Here is an 18,503-nt window from a genome sequence, read left to right on the forward strand (position 1 = left end):
TCAAAAATGATAATGCAAAATACAAAAAGAAGAAAATCAAAAACAAAAAAACTACGAAGTAGAAGTATTAGAAAAAAGAATTTTAAAAATGTTCTACAAAAAAAATTAAATTAATAATAAATGAGACTAAAAAAAAAGGTTATAAGGGTTTTTTCCAATTAAATTTTAGTTGCAAGTTATTAATTAAATAGCAGTTGAATTTACAACATACATGTATAAGATGAATTTATACTGATGAAAAAAAAGAAATCAATACTACATCAATAATAAAATATTAGAGGTGGATTAAATTTATTTAATGTGAAAACAAGAAAAAAAAATTTACTATCTAGAGAAATATGTTTTCCAAGTATAAAAAGATTATATTAAAATTATAAATATCATCAATCAACTCTGCGACCAAACATGTAAAATTAATTTATAAAAAATATTTCTTTACTTATGTCCTTATTCCAAAAAAAAAAACCTGTTCAATTCCATAATATGAAGTATTCAAGCTCCAAAGAAACTAATCAACTTTTTAAATCCAGTTAAAATAAAAAAACAGTTATCGAAGGGTGTAAATGAGAGACTTTTTATTATTAAAAAATACGAGGAAAGACATTTATTGAAAATTTACAAATATTCCGAGTAAGGTTTATTTTAATGATTTATGGAAAAAATGATAAATTATATTTTTAAGATATATCTCTTACTTTATAGTACGCCGTATTTTAATCTTAAAGAAAATACAATACTTTTAAAAAATAATAAAACTTCAACTTAGACTTACAGATAAATGTTAAAGATAAGCTCCTTAATATGTTTAAAGGCTGTCATCCCTGTCATAGCACACACAGTCATCGAAACCACTTATGAAGTTTTATTTAGATTCTTAGATGTTCCGTTAAACTATCAGCAAATCAACAACAAGTTGTAACGAAAACAAACAATTTTGATATTATTGTTTTCAATTCCGTGTCACACTAGTAAAAAAATAAAACACAGATTGACAAACCTTTCCCTAAAACTAGTTATTTTTAAAAGATTTTTATACATTTACCATAAAAAAACTTACTTTAAAATTTGTATTAAAGTATTTCCAAAAGTCTCTAAAGAAATTACTTAATTCCTAGAAAAGCACAATACCACTTTAGAAAAAAACAAAATTGTAACATAGGAACAAACTTAACTGCCTTTTTAGTGAGAGGATGTTGCTAAAAGTGCAATATACAAACCATCGTTTACCGCACTTGTAAAACAACTTATACTTTATTTCAACTGACCTCTAACAAAATCTAAATGTTTTGTGCGAGTATAACGCTTTAAACAAAAACATTAAAAACCTCAATTATGAGCTCATATATCTTTTTTTATTTAAATATACCACAAAAAATCATTTACATTAGTTGATTAGTATTTAGTTCTACTCTGAGATAGTAAGCCTTCGTAGATTTAGAACTTTTTTAGTTCTCAACCAGTTTTTTTACTTTTATTTACATAACATAAAATTTTATAATGTTTTTTTTTATAACAAATAATCTTAAATAAGTGAAAAAATCACTAATTTGAAAGTGATCATAGGTAAAAGCTTTTAGCTAAATTAATAACTTACATAAAATGCTTTTTCATACAAAAACTATTGATATTATTACAAAAAAAAAATGTTAACAAAGAAATAAATCGATAGGCAATACTTTTATTAAAACTTTTTTCAGAATTCAAAAATACTTCTACTAAATAATGGACATCTTTAAACTTTCTTTCTACTTAACAAAAGTGATGACAAACAATCGTGTGAAAATTAATTTAAGGTAAGTTTAGTTAAATTGGAATTAACTTTTGTTATTATTCTTTATGCATCTATTAAAAAATCTTTAATTTTTAAAATACGATATGACTATATCAGTAAAAATAAAAGTATCAGTAAATAAATATTTTTTAATAGCCTTGAAACATATTACTTTTGACCAGTTTTTTATCTTTTAAATGACCTCCAGTCGACCAAACGTTAATTCTATCGCTACTAATATTTTTACATTTTACACGTTATTTATACGCAACATATACTGTCATACACTTAATTTATAAAATAACAACTTTGGTTTTTATATAATGTACTATCTATACTTTTGCATTATATTATTCTCAGTTTTAGAACTAGGCTTGACTTTACTGATATTACTTATGTTATCAGAACAACAGAATCAATTAAAAAAATATTTTTAGTTAATAGTTTATCATTAGTATTGTTATAACTATTATTGCTTGTGCTCATGCCACTATCATTCTAGTCATTTCTAATGTAGTTATCACTTTTACTAATACTACTTTTATTCTTATTATCATCGCTTACGAGATTTAATTACTTATTAAATAGAATCGGATTTAATAAGTTCTCCAAAATTTGTCTCTTGTGTTTACAAAAATTAAGAACTGTTATTGTTCAATTTATAACTGAAAGTATAATAATGATATCAGTATGTACTAACATTAATAATGCTTTTTTATTTATGTTTTTTAGTATTTTATATTCAAAAAAAAAGTTTATTACTATGGAATTCAAGATTTTTTTTTTATTATTAATTATTTTACGGTAAATATGATTAAACAAAAAATTGAGTATTAATTGATGGTTAAAAAACCTCTACTTAAATTTATTATACTTACTAGAACAATATGGTGGTTTATACCGCAACATACGGCTACCACAGGATTTAGTAATTTCCTGTGGTTTTTTTGTTATTTTTGTATGTTAAGTTACAGTTAAATCCGCTTTTTTATAAATTACTTTTAATTTGTTAAACATAAAAATAATACATTAGAAACCTAACTATTTATTTATTTAACCTAACTATTTATCAATCCTATTAGTATACATTTTGACCTCCTGAAATACCACAAAGTCCATTCCAATAACGACTCAAAAATATTTAAGCTTATTGAAATTTAACGTAGATCTATTTTGAAGTCAAAATTTAAGTATATAAAGGTTAATATAAACTAATTTTATCTTAAGTATATTTAAACAGCATGGAAATTTTTCAGAGAAATTTTAAACATTTAGTAGTCAGAGTTATGTTATTAGACATTAATATTAAAACTTTGTTTTAGTATTTTTGAATAAAAAAGTGCTTGTTCACTTTATCACTGAGTAAGAACGATTTATAATTTTTTATTGTGCTTAGCTTTTTAAACAATTTAAAATTTCTTCTATAAAACAAAACTAGTTTTAAAATGAAACAAAAGTGAATGCAAAAAGTCTTTAAAGGGTATTTGAATCAATGTATGCATGTTTGTTGAAATCGAAGAAAGCAAGAACTTTATTTTTAACGTAGTAAGTCTGAATATTACAAAAGTATTATTTTCTAACTCTTTTAAATAAAACAAATTTACTTTAAAAAATTTAAATGTTGTGTTGAATAGAAAAGTAACATTTTAATGTAAAAACGAGTTGTAAACTTTATCTATAAACTAATTTAAATTGTTGCTCAGATAACTTATTTAATTTGTGTTGACCATGGTTAAATTTCGGTCGGTATAGGTTTTATTGGGCATGAAATTGGTAGAGTGGGCCATTAAAATTTGCCTGTGGTGTCAATTCTGATCATCGCCACGGTATCTGATAACTTATTGGTATTATAATATGGCTGTTGATTATTGGTTGTTTTTCCAGGACTTAGTAAATATTTTGAGTTTTGGAGTAGCATACACTAGGACAAGAACCTGTGAAAAACAAAAACATATAAGTTATTTATGTATATGAATATTGAATTTGTAAAAATTGATTTTTAATTATACATCGAAACATAAAATAATGTTTTATAAGCTGTTTTTTAATCGTAAACAAGTCAAGAGAATTACTTTTAGAGTTGAATGTTAGCTTGTAAAACTATTTTTCAATATAGCTTATTCAGAGTTTATGAGTTATTTTAGTAAGAGAAATATATTGGGAAATAGATGGATTCAAAAACAACTAAAATAAAAGATTTTAAACTAGTATACACTACAACTTCAAATCCGTGTGTGAAGTTTCAATAAAATAAAGCTACATCACTTAAATAAGTTATTTTAAAAAGTTGAAGCTTTTTTACGTATTAAAAATAAAATTCTTAAGGTAATAAAGTCGAAAAGAAAAGTTATAGAAAATATTATTTTCACAAAAAAAACTGAAAATAGTCTTTACTTGTTTTGTAAAATATTTCGTAAACCTTTTTATATTAATTAGTTTTAAATCAAAACCTCGACTGACATAGTTATACAAAAAAGTTTAATTTTGTAAGAACATAAACAAAAAAATAATCAAACTAGTATATTTATTAACTAAAACTGAAAAATCTGAACTCCATTCTCTTTGAATAAAAATTTTACTATTTTCTAAGATCTCTAACATATCGAAATATTGTTTTATCATTTAATTATTTGAAATAAAATTTTTGTATAATTAACTCCGAATAAAACTAGTTACAAATATAGAATTTTTAGCTGGTAGAGCAACAACTGATAGTTGCATCTTTAACTACACTCTTTAAAACAACAAAGTTATATATATTATAGATTTAAGTATTTACTGTTAAAAATTATGTTCTTTTATTAAGAGCTATTTGGCAACTTTAAACAAAGAAATAAACCGCTAGAGTTAAAGCAGATTATAGCTCCGTGTGCTTACCAGTAGCATGTTTAAAAATAACTCAGTGTTGTTATTAATTTAACAAAATTGCCTTAAAACCCACAAAACCAAACAATTAAAATTTTTCATTTTTTGCACTTACCCTTCATAAGATTAAAAATACATTGTTTTCATGTAGCTATCTTGATAAAACTAAAGTAAATTGTTTACAATTTAAAGGTAGTAACTGATGTTTAATTTTTAACTTTTAAATGTTTTTCCATTGTAGTCTTTATAGTATTTAACGTACGCCATTTTTTATACTTTTTAAGTAAATAATTGTTCAGCTTTTTACAAACTTATTTGAAACAATACTTGATAGTAATATTGAGTTGTTCATATTATGAAGTAAAACAGCTTCATCTGCTAAATTTTTTACCTAGTTAATAAACTTTTTTAAGTATTTAAATGCTTAAAAAAGACTTTTTAACTTTAAGTTATGTAATTAAAATGACGAAAAGTATCAAGCTTTTTTTTATATTTCAGGTATAAATTTATAACTTATGTTTTAATACAGCATATTCTATCTTTCTAAAATAATCTAGGCAATTTCAAACTTATTATAAATAAAACTAAGAGGTAATAAAATATTTAAGTTTATTGTATTAATGTTGTAATTTTTAAAACTACCAAAAAGCAATAGTTTTATAGAATATTAGTAATTATATACCTTGTACGAAGTTCAATTTATAGTTTCTGAAAAACTTATACAAGAAACGCGAAATTATAATTTTCATTCAAGCAATCGACACACAAAAGAAACACATAACTTACCTTATATGTACTAACAACATGAAAACTTTTATAAATACTTTTTTATAAAGCTAAACAAAGAAGTTTTACAGCTCGTGATACAAGACTGAACTTTATCAAGTTTAAAAAATAATTTTGAAATTCTAAACATGTTTTAACTCTGTTTAAGTAGTATGAAAATTATCAGTTTTTGTTCTAAAAACAAAAATAATGCTTCTTTTCATTTCATCTTGATAATATATTCAAATTACAGTTTAAAAAAATTTGAAACGCAAATGTTATAAAATTTAGCTGTTTAGAAGATTTTTATAATTCGTTTTCGACTGTCTTCTTTTTTAGACAAAAACTGTTTTGGTACACAAAAAAAATACAACTAAACATTTTTTGTGTTGAATATACAAAGCTATAAAATATATCAGTACTCTCTGAGAACAACATGCTTATGAAAAATATTTATAAGTATAATATAACATGCTAAAACATTAAACAAGTTGTAATATAAAACAAAACTAAAGTTAACCCATTTTTGTACAAAATTAAAAATCGAGATTATAACCAATATATTACCAAATAAATCAATAATTTACTATGTGTAACCTTAAAATTAACTTATTAAACACTTCAAAATTAAATATTTTTATAGAATTAAAAAGTAAACTGATAACAATAGAACGAATAATTTTAATTCATTTTTTAAATCCCCCTTTTTTTTGCAATTACATTACAAAAACAAACCATTTTACTTTAAATATTTAAAGTGTTAAAAAAAAAAATTAATTACTTATCACAGCTTTGCCCTTTTTGTTAAATACTAAAGGAAATTAAGTTTTAAAGGTTTATGTGATACTTTTTTAGCATAGTTTGATTAACTAGATCAGAATTAATTAGTTGTTATTTCATAATTGATTGATACAAATAAAAAAGTCGAACACTAAGTTTTATACATCTAAAACTATTTTTGAAGTAATTACAAGGTTAAAAGAACACTATTTGATTCTTTTTTAATATCTATATAACATTTTTTGATTAGAGAGTAACATTGCTTATTTTAACCAAATCTTTGATTTTAACAACAATCATCAAACTAAGAGTTTTAATTTTCAACCGCTTTTGCTATTTCATGAGTTATAAAATTTAAAACCAAAACTAAATAAAAAACTTTAAATTAAACATGCTATTCTGTGGTTTAATTCCACTCAAAGTAAATTTTCTCCTTGAAATAAATTTGAAACAACCTTAAATGAAACTATTTTTTAAGATAAACTGTATTTATATATCAAGACGATAATATTTCCAAAAATGATGTGTAGCAACAATAATAATTTTCTACACAAGGAATGTGTTTTTTTGTCAATAAAGTAAGGAGTTTTAGTATACAACACAAAAAATTAGGAAGCTTCAGAATATTCATGCAAATGAATTTAAAATTTATAAACTAATAAAATATTCATAAAACAATTATTTAGACTCGAAATAGAATATTTTAAACATTAACTATATTTAATAGTGCACAAAAGATCGATTTATAACTAGTGTTAAACATTACTATTAAGTTTTTATTTTGTTTTAAAAAAGTTTTAAGAAATAAATACAAAAAAATAGATTTGATTCTATAACTATAAAAAAACCTGAGAACTACTTATAGTAATTTTAATTAAAACAAAAACTAACCTTTCTAATATTGTGATCATGTTAATAAAGTTTCTTCGAACTTTGTTTGTAACAAAATTTCGAACTCTTAAACTTAAAATAGCAATGACTTTCAGGATCTACAAATACAAAAACTATTACAAATACTTTAATTGACCAACTAATACTAAAGTTTTCTTTGAAGTTTTTAAAATGAAATGTAATGAAGTTAATGTAAAAAAGGAGATTTTTGTTAATATTACTTAACGTTTGAATTTGAAAGATGGTTAAAATACTTAAATTGTAAACATTTTCAGTTTTTTTGTGAAAAAATAAGTAATAAAAGTAAGTAAAAATTAAAACTTAAGAGTAGTTCACAGACTTTCAAACAAGCCTTTTTGTACTTTAAAATAAAAAAATTGTCGTATGCTGAGACAACGCAGCTTTTTGTTCCTTTGTTAGAACTTATTAGACGTTTTACAATTATGAAATTGTTTCATCCAAAAAAAAATGTTGCGTTTATTTAACAATTCTCACCAAAAAATATTAGAGGTTAGCATTTACTAAGTCAAAAATGTATAGGTTATGTGATTTTTTTTCAAAATATAAAAACTCTCCATATAAAAACCCATAGAAATTTTTATTCAAATTTCTTTAGGTTATTCAAATAACTTATCATTGAAAAGAACGTAAAGTATATTTATGAATAATTCTAAAATACTTAAAATATGATAAGTTTTCGTTATAACATTTTTAAGTAAAATAAGTTTAAACATTTACTTAATAATTTACATTTCAAAAAAAAATGTATGTCAAAATTTATATATTTTTTTAATAACTTAATTATTTATTTTAAACAATCTTTTATACATACAAAAAAATGTGATATATTGGGCAAAATTAAATTTTACTTAATAGATAAAAAAAAAACGTAAACTTTTTTTGATTATTGAAAAACTTTAGACAAAATTTTGAGTTAAATATTTATTATAGTGTATGCAACATTTTTTTTTAATTGTCAAACTAGTGCCTAAAACTAAAAAAAAAACATAGAAACTAGCATAGATAATTATATAAATAACGGGAACGGGTCAAATATGCACGTAGAGACACTTTTGCACGTAGGGACATTTTTTCACGAAGATACTTTTGCAAAAAGGGTCTTTTTTTTGCACAAAGGGTCATTTTTGCGCGCCAGTAATAATTTGATTAAAAAAAAGGAAAGAAAATAAAAAAACAAGAATATCAAAAAAAAAAAATACAGATTAAAAAAATAAGACAAAAAAAAAAGTTACGTCCGAGGGTAAGGGTTAGGGCTAACAGTTATAGTAAAAATAAAAAGTATAAAAAAAAAGCTATATTAAAAAAAATTACTGACCGAGGGTAAGGGTTAGGGGTAATAGTGATAGAAAAACTAAAAAAAAAAATAAAAACTATTAATTAAAAAAAAAGAAAACTAATAAATTAATAAAAAATAAATTATAAAAAAACAAATAAAAACTACCGACCGAGGGTAAGGGGTAATAGTGAGATTTAAAAAAAAAAAAAAAAAATTGTAATTTTTTTTTTTTTTTTCAACCCGTGCAAAAGTGTCTTCGTGCAAAATTTTCCCTTCGAGCAAAAGTGTCTTTGTGAAAAAGTGACCCTTCGTGCATATTTGATCCCTTCCCGTTATTAATATATTTTGCACAAAAAGTATCATGTATATTGTTAAATTAAAACGTTTTTTTATTAAGTTATGTAGATACAACAATTCCGGTACAACACTTATGTTTTAATGATAGAGTTTTTAATTAAAAAAAAACTATCAACAAGAAATTAACTACATCACAAGAGTTTAATAAACTTACCTTTAAACTATACTTACAGGTACTAAACAAAAAAAATTCAACCACTAAGATTGTTTCTGTATACAGTTTAGTAGTACTTTTTTAATTTATATACTTATAAACATTTTTGTATTAACAGTATAAGTAGAACAATTTAGAAATAGTCCAATTTATCAGAGAGTGACGTAGTATAGAAGACAATTCACAATCTTCTATTCTTAAATTCCATTTATATAAGTTAGCTCGGTAAGATTTAAAACTATTAAGAAAACTTACTTAACATTTAAAATTCTTTAACTAATTATTTTATACAGCAAATTTTATTTATATGACTTAAAAAAACTTCATAGGTGATTTTTCAATTAAAAAATTTTAATTTCCACTACTATTTATTTCTTGCTATTCATAGTTTATTAAAAATTAAAGTGTGATGTGGTTACATGAACAAATAATGAATAAATTATATATAAAAAGTTTTGTATTTTTTAATATTTCTTTATTATTTTTATATAAACAACTATAAAATATTTATTACTTTAGAAACCAAATCTATGTTAAGATAAACTAATTTTTGTGTTTAATGTAAAAAATCGTACAGAAACAGATAATACCACAAAAGTTAACTAACGAACACGTCTAGCTAAATTAAGATACAGAAAATTTTTCCATTCAAATAATTACTTTCTAATATAACTTCCTTACTATATAATATAATACTTAATTAGTCTAAGTTTAAATTTTTTTGATAAGTAATTACTTAATTATAATGAAAGGTTTTAAAAAATATCCATTTTCAAAACTAAAAACTATGCTTGTTATTTAAAAAGAGTTTTGAAAATTAAAACCAAGCAAATGTTTTTAAAAAATATGATTTTTTTAAGTAAACAAATAGCTTCTTATCTGACAAAAATTAAAAAGGTTAATAAATTTGTACACACTGCAGCCATTTAATAAGGTCTTGTTTTTTGTACAAAGAAACATTTGAAAAGTTTTACTAGACCGTTCTACAATTTTAAGATCACTAGTTCTACTATAAGAAAACTGTTATGATAATCAAATAAAAGCTAAAAAAAAAAAATATTAACAATATTTGTTACAAAAAGTACGTAACTTAACTGACTTTTTAAACCACACGTGTTCTTAAAAAGTAACTCTTCACCCCATAGTAAAGCTTGTATAGTAACTCTCACCAAAATTGACTGTGTTTTGATTCTGTTATTATAAAACTATTAAAAAAAAGTAAAGATATATATGTATACAGTATTTGAAACGTTACTTAGTAAAGATCTTAATAAACTATTTTTAAGTAACAGATTATATAGCATTTTAAAAGACTCACTTATTTTACTATTTAATACAATGTAATTTTGTTGTGTTAGTTAACGTTTTAATATAATATTCCTGTAATTAACGTAGTTAACAAGGTTTGAACACACCAATTCGATCATTAGACCACATTATATCATGATCAAATCTTCTTAACTCGAGCTTGTCTCACATCATACGAAAGTCCAGGATTCGCGAATGTTTTCGTTGATTGTAACTAAAGTATTTAACTTAAAATAAATCGATAGTCAGATTTTCCATACAATTTTAAAATATATTTGTAATCGTATTATTTAAAAACCGCGTCAAATCTTTTAACCAAAAAAGTATATTTGACGGAGCTACATAAACAAGAAAATAAAATGCTACCTAAACTTAACTATACGATCAGCTTTTTTATATTTTCTGGTTATTAAATATCTTATCTTGTTAGCAGTAAGGAGTTTTGAAACAGCGATGTAATAGCAGTACATATTTAATTTGTTTTTTAACTTATCTCCCTTTTTATGCATAATTTTATAAGGTATCTTGAATACTAAAGTTAAAAATATATCAGGCAGTTAACTAGATGTATAACAGACTTTTATAAACAAAAAAAGAAACAAGTTCAATAATACTAATTTATTATTGAGAGCAAGATGCAATAGTTAAAAACACAACTTAATGGAAAGTATAAATTTAAATTAAAAATTTATGTGATTAAAAAAAACGATTCAAGTACAAAGCTGAAACACAATGTAGTAATATTAGACAAGACTTGAACATATGTCTAGGTAAATAATTTTAAAATAAAAAATAGTACCTTTGTGTGTCATGCAGAGATTGAGCAGTAAAAAGACAAATAATCTGAACTCTACATAAAATAAGGCAAAATTAAAATATTTTTTTTCAAGTAGTGTAAAAAAGCATTTTAAATATAAATAATTTTAAGTACAGGGTTGTCAAATGTTTTTAGCAAATTTTTCCAGGTTTTCAAAATTTTTTCCATTTTTTTAATATTACACATTTTTGGGTCTATTTTAGTTTTAAGAGAAGTTTAAGGTAAGAAAATGTGTTAAATAGTATAAAAAAAAATTAAAAGATACAGTAAAGCTACTTTAAATGTGTTTTTTAATGAACAAAATTGAGATGTTGACAAAAAAATTAATCTATAGGATAGATTTTTTGACTCAAATCGAAATTTTACTATTAACATCTTAAAAATTCCAGGTTTTTTTAGTGATTTTTGTTCAAAATTCCACGTTTTTCCTTTTTTTTTTTAATTTTTCAAATTCCAGGTTTTTTAGCCTAAATTGTCAAATTCCAGGTTTTTTTGACAACCCAGTAAGAAGTAAATGTATAAAAGGTTAAAAAAAAAAAAGAATAACATGATTTACTATTATTGAAATATGATTTGATAAAGAACTACCTACTTTGTGGTTTTTAATTTTTAGTTGTGATTAAAAGATTAGAATTATATTTATAACAAAGCACAAAAAATTATTTAATAAATATATAAAAGAAAGAGAAAGAACACATGAACTAATTTTCTTATTAAAACTGACTTAAACATGTACAGTTTTTTGCATATATATAAGATTAACAATTCCACTTTTAAAACACAAGTTAATTAATATATACATTTAAGTATGAAAAAAAAAATTAAATATATGAAATTGAAAACACAAAAAACCAAATTACTAATGCTGTATGATATTTTTGATTAAAAAAAAAAAAAAAATTTACAGAACTTATTTTAAAATAGGTGTTTTGTACTTAAAAATAAATATGTTTTCCATAAACTTTTGCTTGAAACCTATTCTAATTTTGAAACTATGTACAATTTATACACTTGCAGAAAATAAAACTTAGTGTATTTGAAAATTAAAAGTTAGAGGAACAATAAAAGTTCTTTACTAATTATTAATTTTTAGGTGGCGAAATAAATATTTCAGCAAGTTTACATCTTTAGATGCTCCAACGTTGTTAGAAGACACATAAGGAGGGATTGGTGAGTTGGGTCTTACCAATCTGGATGTTGAGCAGTGAGCTTCGTCTGTTTAAAAAAATATATTTAATTTAATTTTTCCACTACATTCCACTACATTTGTATGATCTTACTTTATTTTTAACTTTAAATGCTAACTTAAAAAAATATTTACTTATAAACAAACTTAAGAAAAATTAATTAAAACATATATTTACTTCTAATTTTACTAACTTACCAAGAACAAAATATTTTGTTCTACATCCATAAAAAATAAATACTTTGTCTAAGTGAACAATATTATACTATTAAAACATCTAGTTTAATGTTAACAATTCTTAGACAATAAATTTCACTTATCGTAATAAGATTGAAAATTATTAAAAAATGTGCTTTTATTTAAAAAAGGGTTAGAAAGTTTTATTAGCAACTTTAATCAGTATACATTAATAATTTTTTTTTTAACTCATCATTTAACACATACTTTTCTATTTTTATTCAAGTTAAAAATAAATCTGTTTGTAATGATACATAACTACTTCTAAAAAATGATATTTTTAATTTTAATAAAATTAATATTAGTTAAGTTCTTTTACCTTTACTAAAAGGTTTCAGTGAAATTTTGGTAATTTCAAAATCTTCCCCATTTTCTTTCTTTGTTTCCTCCTCCTTAAAGTTTAATTGTTTAAGTATTAAAACATGTTACTACTAAGGATTATTCAAAATTTAAAGAAATGGAAAGGAGGTTACTTATTTATTTTCAGTTAGTAATACTTTTCTAAAATGGTCGGCAACCTTTTATAGTTAAGGGTCAATATTCCAGAAAAAGATGCTTGCAAGCCGAACTTTATAAAAAAAAACCGCAGGGCGTAGTTGTTAAAATTGATTGTAGAAAAATATTATTTTTAATTTTAGATAATAAAATATACTTTTTAAGCATGAGTTACAACTAACTATTAAATAAAAAACCTTATTTTAAGGTTTTATTCCATTTTTTTTTTAACTTAAAAAAAAGTGTTTCTATGTAGAATGTACATTGCAAGCAGCATTATTTTGCTTTACAGAATGTATTTGGCCCGCAGTTTGCAGACCACTGGTTTAAAAAAATAATTTCTCTATTTTAATAGTTTAGATAATAAATTACCATTCCTTGGATTTCATTAAAAAAAAAAAAAAATATATATATATACATTAATAGCAGCAACACTTAAAAAAAATCTTATCAACTAAGATAAACGAAATAAAACAATTTATGAAATTATACATTAGTTTTTTTCAAATAAATTTTTAAGATAATTACGTTATAATTAAATTAGAAGAATTATAAATTTTGAAGTAAAGAGTATATATTAACCAATTTTGAGTTTATCAAATTAGCCTAATGGATTTGTAGATTATCTATAAAAATAAAAAATGCAATAAAAACTAATATATCTTAAAAGTTATAAACTTTAATGTTTATCAAAGTTTTTTTTTTAAGCATTTAATGGAAAAAACCTTTTTTGCATCTATTTTAGCTGCAAATGTTGTAGGTATGCTGCGAAAAAACGGTCTTCTTGTTGCTTCTTTGTTGCTACTTCTTAGAGTTTCACATCCATCATCATCTTCAGAGCCTAAAAAGCATTTTTTTTCTAATAGTGATTCATTATAACCATTAATTCAAATTTGTAAAATATGTATCTGTATTATATGCTTACAGTAACCTCTCGGATCTTTACGCACTCGTGACGTTACGCACTCTCGTTTAGTTACGCATTTCAGATTTCTACAAAACTCAGAAAATAAAAATCTTATTTTTTTTTAATATTGCACAAATTAGGTTTAATGTATATTTTTAAATTAAAATATGTTTTTGAATGCTAACACACCTCTCTATATCTTTAGACTTTGTAAACTTATGTTCCTTGACTCATTGATAAACATTTAGTTATACCTCAGTATATCAGAAATTTTGTTAACAATAAGAGATTCAATCGAAATTCTGAAATAAACATGAATGTGTTTGTTAATGAAAGTATAATGAAATAATGAGTGTTTAAAACACAAAGAAATAATACAGCAGTCTTGCCCTATATATTAATAAACACCATTTTATCATTGTAATGAAATGCTTAATTATAAATTGAATTTGCTAAGTAGAATAGGATATAAATGTCACATATATATATAGATAAAGATAATTTCTACTTATTATTAAAATAGTAAAATTATTTCTACTCGTATTATTATTTTATAGAAATTCAAATCCTTTTTTTTTAATATATGTATAGTTTTATCTGTTGTTTTCATATTTATAAATAAAGTAAACAAATAGTTAAAAGTGAGAAAGTGCCCAGTCTGCTTTTAACTAGAAGCAATATTAAAAAACAGCCATTATAGTGAGTATATTTAGTACCTCTCGTTTCTTTACGATCTCTCATATCTAAACGCACTTTTTCTGTGGACACAATGTGCGTAAATAAGCGAGAGGTTACTGTATTTAAGGAACGGGTCTAAATTGCACGAGGTTACTTAATTGCACAAAGACGATTTTGCAGAAGGGTCGATTTTGCACGAGTTGCATTTTTGCACAAGAGTAAAAAATACAGAAAAAAAAAACAGAAAATAAAACGAAAATAATTAAAAAAAGGGCAAGGGTTAGCCGTAACAATGATAGTAAAAAAAATCATTAATAATAAAATTAAAACAATTATAATTAAAAAAAAAGTAAATGACCAAGGGTAAGGGCTAGGGGTAACAGTGATACTAAAAAAATCAAAAAATAAAATAAACTAATAAAAAAAAACTTACTGACCGAGGGTAAGGGTTAACAGTGATAGTAGAAAAAATACTAACAAGTGCAAAAATGTCTCCGTACAAAATTGTCTGCTCGTGTAAAAGTGTCTTCGTGCAAAGTGACCCTTCGTGCTAAAGTATCTTTGTGCAATTTTATCCCCTTGTGCAAAAGTATCTTTGTGCAATTTTGTGCACTCGTGCTAATTTGTACGCTCGTGCAAATTTGACAGCTACCCGCTTTTTTATATTAATAATATATTTTTTATTGAACAATAAAAAAAAGCGCTCAATAAATTTGGTATAAGGACCTGGTGTACAAAGGAATCTTTCGGTTATAATATAAATCTCCAACAAATTAAATACTTCTTACTTGAATTATAAAGCATATAAAGTTGTTTATAAAAGTTGTTTAAGTTAAATGAAATTAAATTTTAATTGTAGTATTAAGTTTTACTTCGGTTATGTAGTAAAGTAAAAAAACAAAATTCAAAGTAAATGTTTTTTAGCTTGAAAACTGTAGATATAAAGTAATTTTTTCTTTCATCTACCATTGCTTTGCTCATAAGCTATGTTTACAGCTAAAAGATTTTTAAACGTAGCTAATTTTATTCATTTTATGTTTTTTTACTTATAAAACTCGCTCAGTAAAAAAAACATATTAGTATTTTTATAATTAACTATATTCTAAACATAATTGAAACTTTTAACATTTTTAATTTACTAATTTAATTTATTTTAAATATTGATTTTTCTTTTGTTTAAGTACTATTTCAAGTCACAAAAGTATGATTTTATATAAATATAAAACATATAATATTTCAAAAATTATTGAACTCCTTCCTATTTGTAAATACCTAACATTGCTAGCTTGAAAATTTAAAGCAGATAAGCTTAAAGTAAAATGCTATTTAAAGTTGACCTTGTAAAATTCACTTTCTGTTAATTTTAAACAAGATTTTTTTTTTCTTTACATAACTCTAATAATATTCTAATAACATTCTTCACATAGAAGTTAATACAAAATTCAATTTTCAGTAAAAAAAACATAAGTACACATTAAGCTTTCATGTAAAATCCAAACAACTTTAAACAATTTTAAAAAAGTGCTTTGAAACACCTAAATGCTATATTTATAAAAACCTGATGTCATGAGCATATCCCCCTTACTGGCTTTAACCATCAGTTTTTTTGCACTGGTTTCACGTCCTCCTTTCAACAAAAAACTTTTCTTCTTAGTACAAACAAAATTTGGCCGATCCCGATGGAGTTTTTGTTTTCTCTTCAATCCAATAGCTGAAAGCTTGCTGAAACCATTCTTGGAAATAACTTTTTGTGTGTTGTTGGTAGTTAGGCGACACATCAACGTTTATGTATATTAACTATATCTTTATAAAAATTATTTAAATGAAACACTTATAAAAAATGGTGTTGAAAACGTACATTACAAAAGTTGTATAAATAAGAAAATCAATTTCAAAGACATATTTGTTATCTATTTTGTTATAATTTTTTTTCTTTTTTTTTATGGAAAAATAAAAATGAAACTACCTTGTTAGACATAAAGAAAGCATTATTTCAAAAAATCAAAATTGTTTTCCCAAGATCATAAATATTTTAACAGTTTATTTAAATTTATGACAAATTGGTATTTAACTTACAAAAAATAATATTTAAAAACGTTATCTAATTTCTTGCACCACTTTATGAATAAAAGAAGCTTCAAGTTTAAATAAAAATTAAAATATTTATTTTGAAAATAGATATACTGAAGCACTTTTTTAAGTTTTCAATCTACTAAGTTATAACACAAAAGCTTATTGCTTTTTGTACTGATATAAACTCTTATATAGATAAACATTTATAATTAGAAGATAGCATTGGTATATTTAAGAGAGTTACTTAGGAAAACAATATAGCAAAAACAAAACTAAATATTTTTAATTCGTTCTTAGCCTTAGTTTTAAACTTAAGTGTCATCTAAGTTTCAAGATTAAACCTGAAAAACATAAAATTGTGACTTAATACAGATGTGGTTCTAGGCTTCAAAGTTATATGAGCAACAATAAGTGTTTTTTTTTTCTTATATATTTATTGTTATTATGTTGCAGTTTTTAACTCAGAGATCTGCAGCATTTCACAAATTGCAGCTGTTATTTTCTAATAATGAACATAAAAATAACATTTTAAATCACAAATGTGATAAAATAGTAACAATAAAGTAGCAATAGTAGAGCATATGTAAAGACTGATTACTAATTTAAGAACCTAGTTGAAAGTTTTTACCACAAAATCTTTTATTTTTATTTAAAAAGTTTTAATTTTGACTAAAATGTACCTAGCAGGCTGCAGATTTTGACTTTGAGGGCAGTTTGCCAACCCTAATTTAAAATAATACAATAACCTGCCACTTAGGTATGAACTTTGAACACATAGCAAAAGTACCTACCCAACCAGCAGTGTGTACACAAGAAGTTTTGGTCATTGATTACAAACAGTGTGCTGAATAAATATTTATTTTTACATTAATCTGGCTTTTTATACGCTTTTTATATTTATATTTCAATCGTGGGGTATGCAACTGTCAACTGCAATGTTCTATACTAGGGGTGGGCAACGTACGGCCCGCGGGCCGGATCCGGCCCGCAGAGTGAAAATGACCGGCCCCCAAACCTTTTTTAATTTTAAATGGAATCCGGCCCGCGGACAACATTGATCCGGCCCGCAAGTAGATGATCCGGCCCGCTAAGCATTTTCAAAATTTATATAAAATCCTGCGAACCAATTTAATTATCACAAAACTTGTACAAAACGTTTTTTGAACTATTTCATTAAACAAGACTGTAAGACTTTGATCCTGAAAACGTTTGTTAAAATGGCTTATTATTTTGTGGTGATAAAACACTATTTTGTTATAGTATCTTGTTCTGTTTCAAGTCAGTTGAAGTAATCCTTTCTCAAATTATCCAAAAGCAATTGTTTGCTGAAGTAACTTTGATGATCATACCTACCATAGTGTTTCATAAAAAATAGACGTGTAAAAAATTGCTGTCTTTTCCAGATAAGTATTGAGTTGTTTTTTAAATGTTTAAAACAGTAAAAAAAAATCTTTTTAAACATCGACAACTTTTTTAAGTCAAACTGCTCAAGTTTAAATTTTTGTCAAATGTTTTAAGTTTAGACTACAATATGCACTTTTTCTGCTATTGTTTTTTCATTAAGGACTTTTTGATTAAATATATGGTTAAGTTTAGTGATGACCAATTGATGACAATACTTTCACTTGATAATAAGTTTGGTCGTCTTTTTGCAGACTTTTAACAATTAAGTGAAGAATTCGACATTATTTCATCACCGTCGACGTTTGACACCAAAAATGTACTTAGTAATATTGTTAGAACTGTTGAACTTCAATGTGGCAGTACACAAAAGAAAAGTTCAAAACTGAAAAATTGACAGATTTATGACTTACTTAACAAGTCAAAATTTGTTAATTTAAAAAAGATGACAATGAAGTTATTTGTTCTGTTTTGGTCTACATATTTTTGCAAACAAACATTCTTAACCATGTATATAAACA

The 18,503-nt window shown here is 23.8% G+C and overlaps 1 protein-coding gene across 1 annotated transcript; it reads right to left on the reverse strand.

Annotated features, from left to right (window-relative positions):
- Positions 1-12,024: 12,024 nt before the first annotated feature.
- LOC145830061 (uncharacterized) lies at positions 12,025-16,253 on the reverse strand. Its single transcript, XM_082937950.1, has 4 exons — positions 16,067-16,253; positions 13,649-13,764; positions 12,748-12,820; positions 12,025-12,220 (listed from the first exon to the last, which is right to left on the reverse strand). The coding sequence occupies exons 1-4, from the start codon at positions 16,104-16,106 to the stop codon at positions 12,081-12,083; spliced, it is 369 nt and encodes a 122-aa protein (XP_082794076.1). The 5' UTR covers positions 16,107-16,253; the 3' UTR covers positions 12,025-12,080.
- Between the last annotated feature and the right edge of the window lie 2,250 nt (positions 16,254-18,503).

Source organism: Thalia democratica, chromosome 2, assembly GCF_965202585.1.
Source record: "Thalia democratica chromosome 2, ktThaDemo2.hap1.1, whole genome shotgun sequence".
NCBI lineage: Eukaryota > Metazoa > Chordata > Thaliacea > Salpida > Salpidae > Thalia > Thalia democratica.